At 57.9% G+C, this 20,475-nt stretch overlaps 1 protein-coding gene across 4 annotated transcripts in view; it reads right to left on the bottom strand.

Annotated features, from left to right (window-relative positions):
• The window catches only part of LOC122363729 (tyrosine-protein phosphatase non-receptor type 11-like), a 34,439-nt gene that overhangs the window by 6,259 nt on the left and 7,705 nt on the right, over positions 1-20,475 (bottom strand). For 3 of the 4 annotated variants that reach the window (XM_043333314.1, XM_043333312.1, XM_043333313.1), the window contains exons 3-6: positions 14,933-15,055; positions 14,405-14,599; positions 3,482-3,644; positions 829-1,005 (exon numbers count right to left, since the gene is read on the bottom strand). In XM_043333314.1, coding sequence (XP_043189249.1) covers positions 829-1,005; positions 3,482-3,644; positions 14,405-14,599; positions 14,933-15,055 — 658 coding nt within the window. Of the gene's footprint in view, positions 1-828; positions 1,006-3,481; positions 3,645-14,404; positions 14,600-14,932; positions 15,056-18,304; positions 19,691-20,475 lie in introns of those variants that run through there. The other variant, XM_043333311.1, reaches the window with a different exon arrangement.

A 20,475-nucleotide genomic window follows, 5' to 3' on the forward strand; every position in this document is an offset into this window, starting at 1 on the left:
GCTCCAGACGACACGGCGGCGTTCTGTGGCCCCCTCAGCCGACACGCTGCACCCACAGGACAGCCGGCGAGGACAATGGCGCGCCGAGCTCCACACGCTCGTCCTTGGTATAGTCCGGCAGCCGGCCGGCCAGCGCCGCGCCCGCGCCATGGCGCCCGGACCCTGTGCACCGGCGCGCGAGCGGAAAGCCGCGGCGACACGGCTTTCCCTCAGCTGGACGTTAAAAATAGCCGGCGGCGGCGGCCGAGACCGGAGCTGCAGCCGGGCTGCGACGACCCTCCCTCGCAGCCCGGCCGGACCGTCCGAGACCTGATACGGAGGTGGCTTCAGAAAACGGAGCCGACCGCCGCCTGTACGCAGAAGGGCCAGCCGCCGCCCGGCCAGCCGACCAATGGACGGCCGGGCAGCCATTCAGAGTCCGAGGGCCGGCGCGATACTGAGGGCCTTCTAAGGAACGCGAGATCAATGTGTGAATGAATGGACAGAGCTCTGGAACTCTGCAGACATAACGAGTGGACGTCACCGAGCCCGAAATAGCCCGAGCTGGACTCATTCAGATATCACAAGTCTGGACTCATTCAGAAATCTCACAGGCTAGAAACACGAGTGTCGCCTAGCGACGGTTCTTGGCGTAGAAACCGTTAAAATGATTCTTGGCGTTCGACAGGATTGTCATCAGACCCGAATCCGATCATCTGCCCTGAATAAGTTTGTCGGATATGCTGTTTCACAGAAGCCCCGGGTATTTGTCTAGCCTCCCATACCCTGATCTCCCTGATCACGGCCCCTCAGCTCCCCAGCTCCCTTCGCTCGGCGGTCCGGTCGCACCTGCAGCTCCTTGACGCGGTTGTCGATGCCGCTGGCGTTGATGCGCGTGGCGTTGAAGGGCATCTTGAGGTGGACCACGGTGCCGGTGGTCTCCACCATCGGGTTCTTCTTGTAGTTGTCCACCAGCTCTGCCAGACTGTCGAACCGCGTCCCGCCACCCACGTCATACTTGCCGTCCTGGGGAAAATGAAGAGGAAGAACGGGTCAGTAAGGCTGGGCTGGAGGGTAGGGGCGGCATGGGGACAGGGGAATCCAGTCGTGCTGTGATCGAAGATCCACTGTGCACCCGAGTCTCCAATAGTTAGGTGCATGATTCTACGCAGCAGAACATGACTACTGCAGTCCTCTAGCCCTACGTACTGCCACAATTATCCCACCTTTCACCTACCGCACACGGTAAGTACCCACCCCGCCCGTCCCTAGTTCCGGACGGCTCTGCACCCGTCCCCCGCTGTGAACACTGCGGTTAATTGGCGAGAGCGGCGCGCCCGTTCCGTCCCGCGCGGCGCGTGCCAGCCGTGGGCGCCCCTGACGCCCTGCTCCCACGCCCCGTGGCGTAACACAGGCGGCGGCGGCGGCCGGCCCGCGGCTCCTCAGACCGCAGACAACCACCCGGCAATCGGCACAGACCGTCGGCAGAGAGCGCCGTAATCCGCCGGCGGCGGCCGCACATCTGGCTAATTACGCTGTTCATTAGCGTTGGTAATGGATTGGGGCGGCTGTGATTAGATTGTAATCCCTGCGATACACCTGTCGGGGTGTCACACCGCCCCCGCCCGCAGAGACGGTCCCTGTCGGCGTGAGTCGGTGGCGGCGGAGCACTCCGCCCGTCCTATCCGCGATACTGGGCGGACCTACCGGCTACCAACACCGTCTGCCATCGAGTGTCGTGCCGTACCGGGCTTCTACAGGTCAGTGCTGTGGACCACAAAGACTGGGACAGCCGGGGGAGAAGGGTCGGAGCAGACCGCAGGAGACGGCACAGCGACAGCGGCCGGTCGGCGAGGGAGGGAGCCGGTAGAGGAGGCGAGAACCACAATAAAAAAGAGATAAGAGAGATATCACGGACAAAACGTATGGCGGACATAACAGGCCACACACCATACCAAAGAGATAGCTTAGTGAAATGGCTGCAGTCCAGTTATAAGCATGAGCTGCACGACTAAAGCACGAACCTGTCAGCTCTGGCTTTTCATGTAACGAGCAATTTATTGACAAACTCCTGGAACATTAACCTAAATCCTGTTTTTGCAGTTTGCAGTGCCGCGGTAGTAAGTAACGCAATAAGCCCACGGCACAAATGTTGGGACAACAAAGGAAAAGATCACTTGGGAAATTGTTACACAAAGTCAACTTCTATGTGCAAACATTGGCATCTACTCATCCCAGTTACACCAAAGGCCGTGGTGTGTGCACAGGCGTACAGACACCCACAGACAGACACACACACAGAGTACCGCTGAATTTGACAGAGCAAACGGGCTACTGACAGACAGACAGACAGACACACACACACACACACACACAGACTAGTACCGCTGAATCTGACAGAGCAAACGGGCTACAGACAGACACACAGACTAGTACCGCGGAATCTGACGGGGCGGACGGGCTACAGACAGACACACACACGGAGCTGAATCTGACAGGGCAGGGCAGCGGACGGGCAGGTGGCGGCCGGCTCAGTGCAATGAGTCAGCAGTGCGAACCCGGTGACACCCGACATTTCATAGACCACCGCGGCCACAACACCTCCCCGGCCGGCCCACCGAGCCCCTAACACAGCCTCCGGCCGGCTACACTGAGTACCTACAGCAGCGGACAGCCGTGCCGAGAGGGTAATTAGCGGACCTCCTCCATAACCCCGGCATATAGCACCGACACGGCGAGCAGAGGCCGGTGATGATAATCTCCCGGTGACGAGGCAGAACGGACGGGAGGAGGGGAGGGAGCCGCGCTGGCTCCCCGGTACTAGACCGCGGTCACTAGTGCAGCGGGAACTGTGATATATCGAAATGGGGGTCAGCGCGCACGCCGCACAGGGCACGACACGAGGCCACGGCACACGGTGTCAGCAGATGAAACTCACGGAGTCGCATAGGCCAGACAGGAAATGGGTTAGGACAGAAGGCACACATACGGACCCGAGTTATACGGAGCTTCTTGTGTTACGGAGTTATACAAATCTCAATGGTCACCATGATTGCATCCATCCGGAGGGGTGTTCACGGGCACCGCACACTGCTGCGTGCGGTGTGTGCGGTGCGTCCAGCAGGCGTGGGGGTTGGGGATGGGTAGGCGGTTCTGACGTCACGGCTGCGTGCGGTGGACGGTCCGCTGTGGCCAGTCCCGACCGGCCACAGCGATCGCTGTGTGCGGTGACGGAAGGCTGACGTAGGGACGAAGTGGGCGGAGCTTCGAGGCTGTGCGCGGTCCGACCGCACACAGGGTCCGTGAACAGCCCTCGGAATTACTTCACAGCAGGCACTGTTCAGAGCCTACATCTCGCCTGCCCCGGTTATCACAGCAATGTGAGCTCTATGCACTGAACACTGAGCTTATGACTGATGCGACAGTGAGCTCATCTGACATCATATCACATATGTGATCCTCACCTAGGAAACACCGTATCATCACGTGGTTCATCTCTCACCTGACACCGTATCATCACGTGGGAGGTCCTGTCGTCGATGCGCACGGACAGCACGTAGTCGCCCGGCTTACTGAGAGACTCGCGCACCAGAAAACTGCCGTTCTTGCCCTTCTCGTTCATCAGTTTCTCGGCTTCCCGGCCCGGCAAGTGACCGTGGAACCACCTGAGGAAAGGAATACCGCAAAACGTCAGACTTTCGGCACACTGAAGGTTCGTGTGAGGTGGGTTAAAAGATGCAAGTGAGGGACGCAATAGCAGAACATTTGGTAAGGCGACCCAGAACGACCAATGTGCCAGACACGGTAAACGTGCTAAAGAGCTGTCTAAAGTATGTTCGTATGTAATAAACGTCCCACATTGCAAAAGGCCTCGAGTTGAGCTGGAATGTCATCCACAGTACCGTTGCTTGTTTGGAAACGCTCACCACCGAACGGGATTACAGCAAGCATAACATCATTTAGCACTCGGTGCTATACCGTTATTTCCCGTATCCCAGACTAAAGGCCGACAAACAACTCTGTCTCCGCTGACCTGACCCGCGACTTAGTCGCGAGTGACATCGTGTATTCTAACAGCACACCGAAACGGGATGAGACAAGGAACGGCACGGGAACGGGAACGGGAACGGGAACAGGAGCGGGAACAGGAACGGGAACAGGAACGGGAACGGGAACGGAATGGAACGGGAACAGGAACAGGAACAAACCGGTCCATCTGCGCCGGTCCGGACCGGACCACGGGACCGGCCGGTCCGGTGCGGCTGCTCGGGACAGGCCGGCGGACCGGCGCCGGGGCCCTATTTTCGGCCGCTGAACGCGGGTTATCGGGTCGTCCCACGGCGAACCGACTTAGCAGCAGTGGTGCGGGCGGGCGGGACGGATAGCCAGATGATAGCGCTCACCGCAACATAGCCCGGCGCCGGCCGCGGTGTGTACGATATCAACGGGCCGACCCCATCCCCGTCCCAGCTCTCGGGGCGGGATGGGGTGGGGTGGGGGGCATGATAGGGTGGTCGCGCGGCCGGTACAGCCGACCGAGGGCGGCTGCAGCCCACCGGATAACCGCCGGCGAGCCGCGACAACGAGGAAACGGCGCACCGAGCGGAGACCGACAGCACAGCTGCGGGACACTCACAGACAATGATAGGGGAGAGCGGGGTGTGGAACAGGAATCGGGTAGTGCGAAGGAAGCCGGAATGGTGAAAGGCATCGAGGAGAGGATTGAGAGAAGGTGGATACAGCGAGACGGTTTTTGATAAGGCAGTGGCAAGGTATGTATGCAAATGAGTGCATCCTGTACGTTCAATTTTTCTGCAACGATTGTGCCGTCATCAAACACGTTCGTCATAATGACGGATGCACAGCATCGGGCCTATCAAGCGCCAGGAACGATGAGCATCCGGCAACAAACTCGGGCTCCACGTTTGACCGGGCTATCTCTCAGGCGCCTATCTCCAGCGATAGTCACGCTAGTTGATGCCTACATATCGGTGCAGTGTTTGTACTGCATCAGCCGCAGACATCTGTCCCTGCCCCCACCAAGTCAATCGCGTCTAATACAGAGATATAGAGTAACACCCGTCCGATCAGCAACGCCGACAATCTCAATCTCATCCCGACCGTCTGTCTCTACAGATAGCTTGCCTGCTTCTACCGATAGCGTCTCCCGTCTCTATCGACAGCCCCGCTCCTACCGGTGTCTCCGGGGAGCCGTCTCGTCTCCGTCTCTCGGCCGTCGGTCCGACCAAGGCCCAGCTCGGTCCCCGTCTCCCCGTCTCTCTGCCGTCGAACCGACCCGGCGCGCCCCGCGGGCCGATGCAGGCCGCCCCGGCCCGGCTTTGTAAACACGACCATCCATTGGACGCTCCCGGCCGGCTCCCCATAAAGCGGCCCGGCCCGCCGCCCGGCCGGCCAGCTAGCGAAGGTCGTGACCGCCAATACCGCTGTTACCAGGCGGCGCGGCGCTGCAGCGCGGCCGTGCACGACGGCCGGCGCGCGGACCTGCTGCCCGTCCCCCGTCCGTCCGTCGGCAGACGCCCGGCCAGCGGACCTGGCTGTCCGTCCGACGGCAGTCGGTTCGTGACTCGTGAGCCCACGGCTGGTAGTCGGCGGGCGGTGGAGGGAGGCGTGGTGCGGCGCAGCGCAGTGACGTATGCATGGAAGCTGAGTATGGCGAAGCACGGACGAGACTTTGACCTGCCGGAGCCTGAAGACAGCCGAGGGACAGGGAGGCGGCCGTTGAATGGTCAGGATCGATGGGGAAAGAAAGGAAAATAGTTGTGTGGTGCGAGGAAATATGGATAGATTATGAGAGGAGATGAAATGGGAGAAATAGAGGAGCAGGAAGAGGGACAGAGGGAGACATAAAAAACGCGAGGGAGCAGAAAGAAAGTGGATGGCGGTAACGACACTCGCGATGGTTCCATCCCGGACTGTCTTCAACTCCCACCTATATCTAGCTTCCGTCTCCAAGGAGATTGCCGTTTTTCACACCCATCCAGCTTCTAGCTCCGGCTTTTTATCGTGTTGTGAAGCAGTGTTCGCCACGGGCCCCAAAATCCCCAGCCCAGCCCGGCCCGGGCCCATGGGTTCAGAGCCCGGCCCAGCCCGTAGCCCGCTCTTGGCAAATATTCCAAGCCCAGCCCGGCCCGGCCCGTCAAAAATAGCAATCTAGTTATTGTCTTAGTCTATGGCTATAATAAGCATGATTGATTACACTATTTTGAGAACAATTCAAATTGCATGAATATTAACATGGCAATCATGACTCCCTTCTTTTCAATGAATATAATCATTTCAAGCACCTATGGCACAAATTTTAACAGTAACAGCAAGCACCTCAGTCAATTAGGTCATGATTACACACCTATAAAAAGTTTACATGATTATATTAACTACATTCTATGAGTAAAGTTATCTTGCAAGCTGATGTGTGTGAACATTATCATTAATAATTGGTGACTCTAATGCATACTTGAAGGAAGTATTTGCAACATACTCTATACTTCCCAGCACTTACCAGCAGAAAAAAAGCTTGACTTATGGGAATTGATGAATCTGTCTGGGATTGACCTTGCTGTTAAATTCACTCCATAGATGCTGCAATATCAAAAGCCTGAGAAAGCATACAAAATAGGTGACACTAACTTTAGCACTGTCTTCCAAAAAAAGAGAAAATCCATCCATTTATCAGCAAAACTGATTTAATCTATTTTCAATTCATGCCCACGTGTCAACCGAATCTCTGTGGACAACTATCTGCTACTTTCCTTGCTATTTTATGTTAGGCTCTTTTCAAGATATGGATATCGCTAGCAGCGTAAGCAGAAAACATGGTAAGCTTGAAATGTCATTGGGTACTTTTGCGACTTGTACGCATCATCATCATCAATCGAAAATGAGCGAACACTTCTTGATTGTCGCAGCTGCGGCAGGTAGCGATTCTGACGAATTGTATAATAAAACATATATGATCAAGTTTTTGTTTTGTTTTTCGTTCGAGTTTTCAGACTTCGTGATTTTGGTTTTATTTTTCATTGGTTTAATTTTGTTTTCACCTTGATACTCACTTAAAAAACGTATTTATTTGATATACTGTTGTGTATACTACCTAGATGCCGCCACATAAACATAGCGCCGCCGCCATGATTGCACATTTTGTTGAGAAGGGGCTGGTTTGTTGTGATTTATTTTGACAAATTTATGGACATTTAAAGAAGCTTTCATCGCGAAATACTCTGTAGAGTTCCTCGTTACTTACAGTGTGTTTTGTGAGTATCCTTTTAAGGTTCTGTTCGTTAAAAAGCCGTCGGTGAAGGAAAAAAGACTGTGTTGGAATTGTCTCACTATCGCCATATATAAGTGTTAACTTAATGTAGCCCTGTAGCCCATCATTGTTGAGTGGCTTCTTAGTTTTTGGAGTTGTAGTGCTAAGTAAGTTGTTCTGATGACTACATTTTAACTTTTATTAACAAACTAATGATGCTAGAGATTCTCTGATCTTTTTGGTTGCGGAATTTTTATGAAAACCCTCCTATGTGTGACATGATGTGATATTGGATAATTCTCAAGATTCCCAAAATTCAATATCAAGTAGGTTTTCTTTCACATTGCTTAAATTTGGTTTAGTTTTTGTATTTTCCCAGTGGGTTTTGTTTGCATCAGTTTCCAAATTTCCTTAAATTGACATTAGTCGCAAAACCCATAGTGCACAAAGTTCTTGGCCCGGCCCATCCATAGCCCGTTAACTAATGATATTTGGGGGCCCGGCCCAGCCCGTAGCCCAGCCCGGCCCGTGGCCCGTTGGGCTGGCCCGGCCCGTGGCGAACACTGTTGTGAAGGATCCAGTGAACCAAATATCAATCTAACCGGATTTAATCAACGCATTGCGTCAGCCGCTGCCGCCCGCTTCCCTTCCCTCTCGAACGCCGATAAATCTGAGCCGGGAGGCGAGTAGGTTGGATCCCCCCCCCCCCCCCCGACTAATAGCCTCGGCGGCCGGAGCAGCTCCCGAGCTCCGATCGTTATCGCATGAAAAATCGCCGATCGAGCCGGCTGTCCGCCGTATCAGCCCCCGGCAGCCGCGCCGGCCGGACGCACCACCACTGCTCGGGCCGGCGGACAAACCGAGCCCGGCCGGCGGACTGCTGGCGGACGGCCAGAGCTCCCCGGCGACAATATTCAACAGGGCCTCCTCCCGGTCACACAGGTGATGTAATCGCAACAGATTATGATCAACGACATATGTTGGAGCGCCTGTAGGCAAGGTCGGCGGCCAAAAATAATAATGTAACTGCGGCTGGGAGGGTCCCGGATCGATCACTATCCGATCCACCCCGGCGCCCAATAAAAACCGGCCCGTGAGTCAGCTGCCGCCGGCCGACCGGCCCTGTTGCCAACCAGCCTCCGTCGTCCCCTGGGGCGGTCACAGGACATCACTGGGACCCGGCGCGGCCCGACCCGACCCCGACACGAGCGGTGGGCAGTCGAGCCGGGCCGGGAGGTCCCCAGTGTTCCGCAGCCCGCCGTCACACAGTCCAACTGTGCGGGTCTCCCTGTCCGTGGGGACCAGAGAGCGGCGACAGAGGAGCAGGGAGCCGGCAGATCCGACACCGGAGCTCGGCAACACACGGCAGTGCGAGCGGCGTCCGGTTGGGACGGCGCTAACTTGCGGGGAAGTTCGGGGACAGTTGTCAGCCGGAGCCGCGTGGAGCTGTTGCCGGTGGCGGACCCAGGGGCAGGTAAATGCACAGAGGCGCTCTACATTACCTACACTTCGGGTCCCCTGAGGCCAGCCAACTTCAACGGGCATGACGTGAGCGAAATATCGCCTCTAGGCCACCTCACAGTCGCAGTTATGTGTCGCAAAACAAAAAAGGACAAATAAAAACGCGATTAACTGGACGTCGCAAAGGGCACCTGTGTTTATAAATTATAACATATCATATTCAGGACGGAACCGATTGCGTCAGGTACCGGCGGGGAGCGTGTCTGTCAGACGCGGCGCAGGTTGTCGCCGGGCGCGCTGGATGACTCGTTTTGAAACCAGAGTGGACAGCGCGGCTCCGTATCTGGCCATCTGCCCGGCCGGCCGACACCTCGCTGAGCACGGGACCGGCGCCCTCCCTCCGCGGCCGACCGACCCGCTAAAGGAGCCGGACAAATGTCACACACCGCCAGCTACGGCACGGCGCATCTGAGCCACGGGTATCCTACGCTGACGGGTGTGGGGTTTATCATAGGAAAGGGACGGTAATCAGCCAGCAAATTACTATTAAAAACAATTTAAATACGAATTTTCCTTCAGCATACTGCACGACGCTATCCAATAACCAGTCAGAAAGACCCATCATGATAGCCACCTTCGCCTTCATTACCAAAGGAGTCTTGCATGCACAACATTCCCAGCAAAACCTAATTCGGCCAATACCTGGATTCGGGCCGCTTGAAATCCGTGATATGAGACCTAATGGTGGGAGACGACCTATATAATGACCTCTAAGCAGTAAGCACCCCTCGATTGAAGTCAGCACAAAACCCGCCACCATGTTGTTGCAGAATGCACAAACAGGAGCCTCCCCAGGGCGGCGGTAGGCGGGCCGGGGTCATGTTCGTTACATCAGCCGGGCCGCCGCGGTGCGGGAGCCGGCGCCAGTATTCGGCCAACGTTCGCCCCCCCCCCCCCCATTTATATACAGGTGATGTAACGCAATGAAGCGGCCGGCCAACCGGCCCGGTCTTCCGCACACCGCAGAGCCGGCTCCTGACGGGGGTAGTGAGAGGGTGAGGAAGGGACAGACGGCACAGTGGACGGCAGGCCATGGAGCCCTTTTCACCAGGCAGTGACAGGTCAGGTATGGTACCGCTCGAATACACGGACTGAGTGTATTTAGAACAAGGTTCATTTGTCAACTGTGCAGGGTAAATGGACGCTGGAGACCGGCATGCGACCCTTTTCTGTCCCTCGAGTAGGCGTGCCCTCGGTGACAAGGCCGGTTCCTCTATCACATGGTTAGCACTTAGCCCCATATCTACTCGTACGGCTACAACTTCGTTAGCGATGTTTTGCCTAGCATCAGATGCATGAGTGCACACTGTGCACATTCTCATGCCATGTTACCATGGCGTGGCCGCAGTGCTGGTAGATACGCATGGGCTGTGATCGACTTGTGAAAGCAGTGAAGGGATTGGCAGCGCTTTAACAGAATAGTTGACATCTACCTATCTGTGTTATGGCAGGGTCAGGATCAGTCTGCGCTACTTGGCAGTACAGTCTCCGATGTTACCATTCCCTGGGATCACGGTCTCACTATACCATTCTCAGTACCACGGTCTCAATGTGATACCATACTCAGGATCACGGTCTCGGTGTTATGTGATTCTCAGGATCACGGTCTCGGTGTGATGTCATTCTCAGTATCACGGCCCTGGTGTGAGATATCGCGGCCGGCCCGAGACACTGCCAGCCGTCGGGAGCTCCAAATGAGTCGCTCCATCACCGGCCGCCGGCCCGTCTCCTCTCCATTACGGCCTCAATTCCAGCGGAAAATGGAAACCGCCGTCGGGATCTACAGTGAAATGGAAATCCATTGGCCGCGACCATAGAAACAAAGCGCGGTGCTCCCTTGCTAAGCAGAGTATTTCACATGCACTTCATTTGTACGATTTAATTTACATGATGCATATCAGCCAATAGAATGGAAATTTATTCGCTGATAAACGCAGAAAACACCGTAGATCATGGACGTCCTGACAGAAGACAGGTGCGCTTCTCGTCACTTCTTTATTCGGCTTAGCGAGATCTATCGATTTTGTAGGGGGCACAAGCCATCATAAATATGCCATTATGTATTCGATTCACCACTTTTGCGCAAATATCTGGCCAGTGCAACAGACACAGGGAAATGATCTTCCGGTAGTACAGTTGTAAAGACTCGGTTGGCTGGTTTCACTATCCACAGGTGAACAAACTGTGGGTGGCAATACTGGTATTCATTAATGTCTGAATCGGTATTAGTAAGTATCTCTATTGATATTCAATGTCAGCATGGAAATATAAATGGGTATCTGTTTCGTTTCGGTAGCAGTATCGGTATCGGTATCGGTATTGGTATTGGTATCGGCATTGGTATCGGTATCGGTATAGGTACCGGTATCGGTATTGGCATCGGTAGCGGTATCGGTATCACTATCCGTATCGGTTTCGGCACTCGATCAGCTGGTGTCGATCAGCAATACACCATCTCGATCAACTGGTGTCAGTTTCGTGACCACCTCGCCGCCCCTGCCGGCATTCGCGCGGGACCCAATACGTGTCGGAGCGATTGTCGGTTCCGCTGGCCGCTGCCAGTACCGGTGTCAGTATAGGTTCTATTCCCCACAGCCGTCCCAAGCAGCCCCGTCCGCCGGCTGCCACCGCCGACTGCCGTGTGAGCGCCGCCCGGCCGGCCCACCAGCCCGGCCGACCAGCCCGGCCCAGCTGCCGGCATAACCGGTTCCGGCGACATGCACGCGGGCGGCGGCCGCCGCGAGCCGCCCGACCCGACCCGGAGTGGAGACCTCCGGCCTCCGGGCTCCGTCCGACCCGGACTGGAGACCTCCGGGCCCCGTCCGACCCAGAGTGGAGACCTCCGGGCTCCGTCTGACCCAGAGGGGAGACCTCCGCGCTCCGCCCGACCCGGACTGGAGACCTCCGGGCCCCGTCCGACCACGACTGGACAGCCCCAGAGTGGAGACCTCCGTCCGACCCAGACTAGAGAGAGGAGACCTTCGTCCGACCCAAAGACCTCCGTCGGACCCTATCTATGGTCGGACCCCTCCACTCCCCGCCGTGACCCGGCTCCCCACCCCCAGTCGGCGTGGAAACAGACGCAGCGCCGCGACCCCCAGCCGATATGTCGGCGCACTCGACCCGGTGTTTTTGTGCCGAGAACAAAGATAGACAGCCGGAAATCCCCGGTACGTAGGCGGACCAACTACCGCCTCCGAGTGTGGCGAGCCGGGCTGTCAACACAAGCACCGCACCAAACGAGCTTTGGAGCCGAGCTACCGGGGCGGGCCTGCCCGGTCCGTCAGTCATACAAAGCTGTGTTACCGGCGGCTGAGGGTGAGCCGCCGCAGCTGACACGGAAGTCTGCACAGTGTGCAACTGAAAGGTAGACCCGACCCGACCCCACGTGCCACTGCTGCCGCGCTGAAACCCATACCACCTCGCGTGAATTGCGCCCGCCCAAATTCACGCATCAGTGTCACAATGGCCGGCCCGTGTCCAGCGCGGACTGTCGGACCGCGACTACGGAACAGAATGGGACAGGGAAGGAAGGACCGGGCGGACCGACCAGCACGTGCCCACTCCGTGCAGAGCGGCGGCGTCAAACCGGCCGCCCGGGCGGACTGGCCGGCCGGTGCACCGAGAACGGCACGGCACAGCACGGCACGGCACGGCACGGCCGGTCGGTCTGTGGCCGTGCCACCAGCTGACCGCGCCGGCCCAGCCGCCGCCGCGGGAACCGGCGCATCACGAGCGGAGCGGCGGCGCACCGCCGGAACGCCGCACACCGCACAGGCGTGGTGAGTCAGGTCCGTACTGTGACCCAGTGGTCAGTGTACATACCGACCGGACCAGCCCGACAAACCGGACGGGATGGGAGACCACAGGGTGTGTCTGTGCTCAATACAGAAATAGAAGAACACAACTCGAAACTCACGCTCGGATTGAACCTGCCAATAGCGTGGGAGCTGACGAGAAAACCCAAAAGCAGACCAGACACAGGTATCCTTTTTGAACAGCGAGCCGCTCCGATTTCATTGCTCGAATTATGACCGTTAGAATTACGCCAACTCATCCTGACGCAATAACTCGCAACAGGAAATCCCCACGAAGTTATGTCCTGTTAGAGGCAAAAAGCTGGCCCGCCACGCAGCATGTGACGTAAATCCGGGTATTTTATTTACCGCGCCCCGCCTCGGTATAAAAGAGTTACCGTTATACAAGTATCCATGGGTGACACATAACATCAACTCGCCATCCGTTTTTACTGCACATTTTTCATAGCACGTGGCAATAACACCGACCCTCTGGCCAGTCGCATTGATTTTTCCCGCACAACAGAGAAAAACGGCGTTTGTTGGAGGAAACGTGCTGACGCTGCGTGACGCACGGGTCACGAATGTGGCGCAATCGTCACCCAGATCAAACACAGTGCGCCGGTATCGCCGGGACATCGGTCAGCGGCCGGCGCCCCTGCAGCTGCGCCCGCTGAGCGCACGCACAGAGCGGCCGGCAAAGGACCGGCGGCGGCCCACAGTACTGAGCGGCCCGGACAGACCACTGCACGGCGGACCGAGGGGCGGCACCCCAGTTACAGGAGGGACTCCCGCTGCCGCCGGACAGCCCGGCCAAAACACACACTCGGCAGCGGCGGTGGCGACAGACCCTACACCTCCGACAGGACCGACACATCCGACAGCCGCCAGCCGACACCTTCGACAGGCGATCAGGCGCCCAGATCCCAGCGATCAGAGCGGCTCCGCGGCGCAATCCCCCGCCGCTTTGTAGACGCATTCCTCCCAACTGCACTGACCAGAGAGCCGTACCAGTCTGAGGCGAGCGAACAGCCAGACACCCACCGCCCGCCCCTCGCCCAAACGGACTCGGTTTTGATGTGTCCGATAGGGCCGCCGCGCGGCAAGTCCCGCCGGCTTTGGACATGCTTCACCGACAGTCATCACGAAACCCGGGGTATTCCCAGTACCTTCCCAAACGGAGCAAACTCCGCCCCTGGCCCGTGAAGGATGCGCCTGCGCCTCGTATCTTACGCCGTAACACTCGTATCTTACGCTCGTATCTTAGTCCGTACTGCATTGGGTGACACCGTACCGTAACGTGCAACACAGAAGACACCACAACTTGGTGGCAAGGGCTTGTCTATCGTTAACTTTTAAGATCGCATCGTCGGGTCCATTGATATTCTTGTTGGAATTACCTTGTTTAAGGTCAAATGTTACCATTAAATCGAAATGAGTTAGCGACCTTTGATGGAAGCGAGGGACAGCAGCCCGTAACTTATAATCTAAAGCCCTCGCTGTGAATCTTATATAAAGCAATTTACTGCAATCTAATAAAACTAACCCTTTGGAGTTCGGATTATGTTTCGTTAAAAAAAAATGTTTGCAGTGACTTACGAGTGGTAATTACTTGCCCCAGTAACAGCTATCAGAATCTCTCAATGTAGAGGAAAGGATACTAACTATCATCGCACCCAAGGAGGCTACTGACCTCGGTGGCCGGGTTGGGACATTCTCGCCCCCTTCCAGGAGGCTACTGACCTCTATGGTGTGTTGGGATATCCCGCCCCCTGTGAGGAGGCTACCGACCTCTGTGGTGTGTTGGGACATTCCCGCCCCCTGCCAGGAGGCTACTGACCTCTCCGTGGTCGGGTCGGCGCAGTTGAGCGGGTGCCGAAGCTCGATGACCTCGCCGTTTTTCTCCTTGAGCTGGCCCTGTTTCTCCATGTAGAACTGGATCAGCTCCGAGAGCGTGGCGAACTTTTCGCCGCCGTACAGGTCGTAAAAGTCGCCCGTGTTCTGGATCTTGATGTGAGTGACCTCGTCATTTCGTCTGGGGAGGGGCGGGCCGCGGTCAGATGGCGGCGCGCCGGTCGTCAATGAATGAGTGGCGAGCTGAGATGCGGGGAGCAACAGACGGCGGGCGGCTTGATGAGGCTGTGGTAGCCTGATCAGGTGCTAAAGACAGAGTCGTGGTGGTGGCCGGTGGGAATGGGACCGTAAAAGTGATCAGGCTCATCAACACTAACATATTAGGTCCATGGCAAATATATTTAGGTGTCTGAAATATCTAGCTAATGCAATACTGAAAACGGTCTCAGGAGCGCAAACCACATGCTGCCTAGACCCCTGGGTTTGAAGTGCCCTACCGTAAGTAGGCACTCACCTGACTGAGAGTGTGAAGTCGCCCGGGTTCGATTTGCTGGGGCGCGCCAAGAAGCTGCCGTTGAAGCCGCGCGTTTTCAGCATCCTCTCTGCTTCCAGCCCGGTGATGTTGGGGTGAAACCATCTGAAACGAGCCGCAGCACGGTGAAACCCCGGCCTGGAAACGGGACGCCGGCGGCGGCGGCGGCACACCAAACGGATGGTCCGGTGCGCCGGCTAATCACGGCGACACTCGACATAAACACGACCGAGCGCCCAATGAAACCACAAATAACGTGGGAACAACATAACTGGGCTTCCTGGGAAATGTGAATGCAATACCGCGTGCTACCTGAGAAAATGGTGTTGAAAATGTGCTGCCGGCCCGACACCGCTGAAAAAGGTAGAACTAACCGTTCTGGTAGATAACCTACACGCCAATATGGTAGAAAGTCCGTGGTCACCACAGCTGAAAGTTTAATAACCATGAAGGAACACGGCCCTAGCTGGCTATGAGAAGGGCGAGCGCTGCCACAGCGGTGGTAAACCGAGTTTCAGCTGGCAAGTCCGGCGCAGACTGCAGGACGGGGAGGGCGGGCCCGATCGAATATGGACGCTGACAGTTCCACAGTTCCTCGCCCAGCGCCGCTCCGCGCCCATCGAGCCGAAGGTCGGCAGTGGGTGGCCTGGACACTGGACAGGGCTGAACCTGCCGGGAGACTGGATACCGACAAGCAAGACCAGATTGGTCCCGTACGTGGATAGCATTCCGTCCAAAAACGAGAGGATGACATGATGTCTAGTGAGTAGCTGGGATAGTGTTTAGTGTTTGGTGAGCACCGAGCAGCGGCTACCCGTCTCGCGGGATGTGTGAAGCAGCTCTGAGAGCCCCCGGTAGCCACGAGCCGTCCCGTCCGGGCTCCGGGCCGAGAGAAATGACAACTGCCAAACGCAAATGGGCGCTCTCAGTTAGGGGATTTCGGGAGTGATTTTATGCCAGCACCGCAGTTACACAGCGAGACTGACGGAAGGCAGCTCATTAGTACGGACCATCCGACTGACACCAGCCAACACGGTAAGCTCCGACCATCGCTAGAAAAAATACCGCAACTGGTGGAGCTAATTTATCACCCTATGCAACACCGATGAGCATTTGGACATCACACGAAGTCTCGAGCGGAGAGCCGGCTAGTATTTCTAGGCATGTTGAGTACACACTTTTAATCTAATTTGAGGTTTGGCGCTGACTGGCTGTCAACAGGATCGTGGTCTAATTGGTCCGCAGACGGCCCGGGAGTAAAGCGGCCAGACTCGCTAACTTGGTCTAACGAGCGCGCTCCCTAAGGTCACCGCCGTCTGGGCGACAAGAAACGAACGAGTTCGCAGACGTGCTCGGCTGCTCCTGGCCTTTCAAACATCTAGTTCGGAGCCTATGAGATGCGGGACGGCAAAACATTGACGCGGAAAGTCGGGATGTGTTCACAGAAGTGGGTTAGCCTCAGTTAAAAGCTGAAGGAAAGGTGATTACGTAATACATTAACTAGTACAAGATTGTCGAGCGCGAACTGTAAAGTATGTTACCTGATCACAATCCCCGGCCGACTCTCGCACCGAATACCAGCCTTCGTTTGACTGGCCGAAGGGTCCGTCCTCACATCCTCTCCCCAAATCATCCCTAACCGCACCGCTCCGCTCTTACTGCCGGACCATGCAGCACCCACCATCTCTTCCCCGAGAACGCTGTACAGAAGTCGCGTGTTTAGTTCCCAGTCCGCCCAGCGGGCACGAGCCGCGCCGGGCCGAGTCTCAGGTCACAGGGGAACCACTTTGTCCGGGAGGTCAGGCGGTCGGAGGAATGTGGCTGGGACCGACCGAAACTGACCGAAGTGGTCCGGCTGTAGTCAGACTGCTGGCACGTGTGCCGGCGCGGCGGCAGTCCAGTCAGTGATTTAGAGAGGAGTTCACATCGGCCGGTCATACATCAGCCAGTCAATAGACCAATATCGAGCCGCTGAATAAACACATCAATCCTTGCAGACAGACGTGCTCAGGCCGAACAGATGTAAAAACCCATCAGTGGCCGGGGAGACTGGACATTAGTTCTACCCTCGGTTCGTACCAGACGGCTGGCGCCAGACCTGACTGGTGCCGCATCTGTCCAGATACACGATCTGCCCCGGTAGATCGTCCACTAACAGCGCCTGGCCGTGCCGGGGTCGTGTCCGGCTGGATGTGACCCTGCAGGTCGGCCAGGGCCGTATGTGACCCGGCATGTTGTACCGGGACCGTCTGTGACCCTGCACGGCTGCCCGGCCCGTCTGGAGCGAGGGGCGCGCCGGGTAAACACATGGACGGCCACACCGACCGGCGGCATACCGCAGTCGTGCCGTCACGGCGCGCAGAGCCGAGACATCAACAGCTGCCCCAGCCGGCCGGCCGGCGGCTGAGGCGCGACGTACCGGCAGCCAGGGCAGACAGTGGAACGGGGCATACTCCAGACTTGCCTTGATAGACGAGGCTATCAGAGACTGAGAATCGCCCTGCTCGGGCGATATACTGACTTAGACGTCCCGTGCCTTTTCGCCCATTATCTAAATTTCTTTTATTGGGACCAAATGTGGCTTTCATGTTGCATACGGGTTAATCGTTCATTCTAAGCCTTGGATCCCGATACGCCTCTGACCCGATCTCGCATATCACATTTATCAGAGCGACCCCAGAGCGTCGACAGCCGACAAGGCCGAACCTGAACCGGCCGGCCCAGGAACACCTGCAACTCCAGCCGGCCCGACACCGACCCGGCCCGGGGCACCGGGGGACGGTCCACCGCCGCCCGCACTACCGGCCCGGGCGGGACACCGGGGCACGGCCCACCGCCGCCCGGGGCACCGGGGGACGGCCCACTGCCGCCCGCACCACCAGGGAGCACCTGTGCCCCCGGCAAGGCCGCCTCACTACCTGTACGGTCACCCCGCCCCGGCACAGGCGGCGGGGAATAGATCTGCACCTGTGCCGGCAGCCACACAACCCAGCCTGCACCAATATGAGAACCAGTGCAGACACCTAACACCTATAGGTATGTGCCGAAAGATTCCCTGTAACTACTCATTAGCATCTTGCTTCGATTTCTACACTGATTCGTAAGCTTGAGCCCATGCCTCAATTTTAGCCACGTGCTCCTACGAATACCTATCCCCCGCCACATATGTACCTACTCTGGGAAGTCAACCTGCCCCCACAGCGTCGCGTACCCCAAGAGTTGTGCCCGCTCCCATTGAGCGGCATACCCTGGGAATTAATTATAGCTGCTCCCACTGCACCGTGTACCCAGGGGGCCGCACCTGCCCCCACTGCGCCGAATACCCTCTCACCCCCCCCCCCCCCCCGTATATACCTGCGCAGCACGTAGGTGGGCACGGGCCGGGCGCGCGCGGCCGGCGGCTCGCTCCAGGCCGGCGCCGTGTCGGCGTGTCGAGCTGACGGCCACGGCAGCAGCGAGCGCCAGCCGAGCTTCATGCGCGCCTCCATGGCACCCATCCGGCCGCCGGACAGTCGCCGGGGAGTGACAGGACAGTCACTGGACAGTCGCCGGACGCCCGGGATGGCCACCGAGGAGACTGAATGGAGACGTGCTCCCTAGTAGGCTGAATGGTGCCGTGCCGTGACCACCCGCCGCTTACTAGCCGAGTGCTCGGACTTGCTTGTTGAGCAGAGGGCGGATGGACCCAATCACTAGCGTTCAGCCAGACCTCTGCCAGCCTGAGCTGCCGTCCGTTGGTTCGAACACGATTCACGAGCACTTACGCCACAGCACGCGCACTGCAAATGCCGCCCGCTGCAGTCCGATCCGCGGTACGCTGCCACTGAGCAGAGTAGCTCACACTGCCTCTCACTGAACTCACAGTCGCTCACTGAGCCCGGGACAACTCACACCACCCCTCACTAAGCTTGGGAAGCTTAGCGCTGTTCACTGAGCTAACAATAGCTCGCACTCCCACTCACTGAGCCAGGCGCAGTGCACACTGACGCCCAGTGAACTCAGAGCAGCCTACTCGTCCCGCCGAGGCCGCCTCTCGGGGGCGACTCGGCACCGGCCGTCCCGGCCTCCCCGCGGCCCAGTGCACTTCTTGTTAGTCGGCCGCCAGCAAATTTGTTCCAATTTGCGACTTAACGCTCACGATCATTTTGACCTCAATGATGGCCGCCCACTTCGGCCCGGCACTTCAGTCAGAGGTTAGCAGCGCCACGGGCTGGCAGAGAGCACAGCGGGCGCGGAGGGAACACGCGCACTTCACTAGTCCGAGCACTGCCGAGACGGCTCATCGGGCGGCCGTCAACAATCACTGCGGACGGAGCCATCCAGCGACTCATCCGGGACCGGGGAGCAAGTCACTCCGGCTGGAAACTGAGCCTACCAGTCACCGCTCGGCATCCTACTGACACACATACACAGCTCGTCGGCTCAGGTGCAGTAGTCGGGAGTACGCCAAAGGCCACCCGGTGACGGATCGTCACTCGGAGCGCGTCACGCCGGCTCCGGGCGTCACTCGAGCAGCTGCGACACTGGGTCGTACCGCGCCGGTACTCTCCGCCTCACCGCAGCGACACCCGCTGAGCAGCAGACGTCCCGCTCACAGTCCAATCACAGCGGCCGCACTGGCTGGCCGAGCGCCGCGTGCTCCGGCCCCCGGACCGACTGGCGTGCGCAGCGCGGGGCACCGCGGCGACGGCGACGCGTGGGTGGGCCCCCGGCGGCCACGCTCCCCCGGCCGGCGCGACTGCCGCCGCCGGCCCGGCCCGTGCAGCTCGGTCCCTGGTCCCCGGCCGCCGGGCTGCGCCGACACCGGCTTAAGTGATAAATGGTGGGCTGACGGGCGGCGCCGGGGTCGCCGGGGTCGCCCGGATCCGTCAGCGCCGTGTCAGCTCTGCGCGGGTCGCCGCGGGCGCAGTACAGGTCGGCAGGTGAACGGTGCGCCGGGCGGGGAACGGCGCCACGTCGGCGTCCCGCCCCAGCACCGGTACAGGTGGAGGAGGCATGTAAACGGCGGAGGCGCTGGCAGCTCGGCAGCCCGGCAGCAGCGGCGGCCTGCCAAACACCGACCGCAGTCGGCGCGGCCAAACAGGAAACAGCGAATTATCTCTCGATTGAAGTCCCGTGTTGTCCGGGGTCGGCCTGTCTCCGGGGCGGTCCAACACCGTGTCATCGCTGACGTCACAGGATCGCCTGGGACGGCCGATCTGGGCTGGACAGTGCACACTACTGACGTGCACGGCGCAGAGCAGGCACGGAATGCTGTGAACGGCAGTCGAGGGTCCAACAAGTCAGCAGTTGAGGTTGCCGCCCCTATAGTGACCCGATCGGGACTCTGCACGTGAAGATCCGCAGAGTAAATATTCGCTTCTGGCACCATTTTTCGGTTATTTCTGGTCCGGGATTTCAGTGTCTTTCAGCGCGTCATAGACATTGATCATAGACATTGATTTAAGAAACCCTTCATTGATTTTCCCCGCCAAGTACTGGAAGATTACGACAGCTTCAGCGATGGAAAATAATTCAGAAAGTTT

This window comes from Amphibalanus amphitrite, unplaced genomic scaffold (assembly GCF_019059575.1).
Source record: "Amphibalanus amphitrite isolate SeventyFive unplaced genomic scaffold, NRLGWU_Aamphi_draft 000637F_arrow, whole genome shotgun sequence".
In the NCBI taxonomy this organism is placed as follows: domain Eukaryota; kingdom Metazoa; phylum Arthropoda; class Thecostraca; order Balanomorpha; family Balanidae; genus Amphibalanus; species Amphibalanus amphitrite.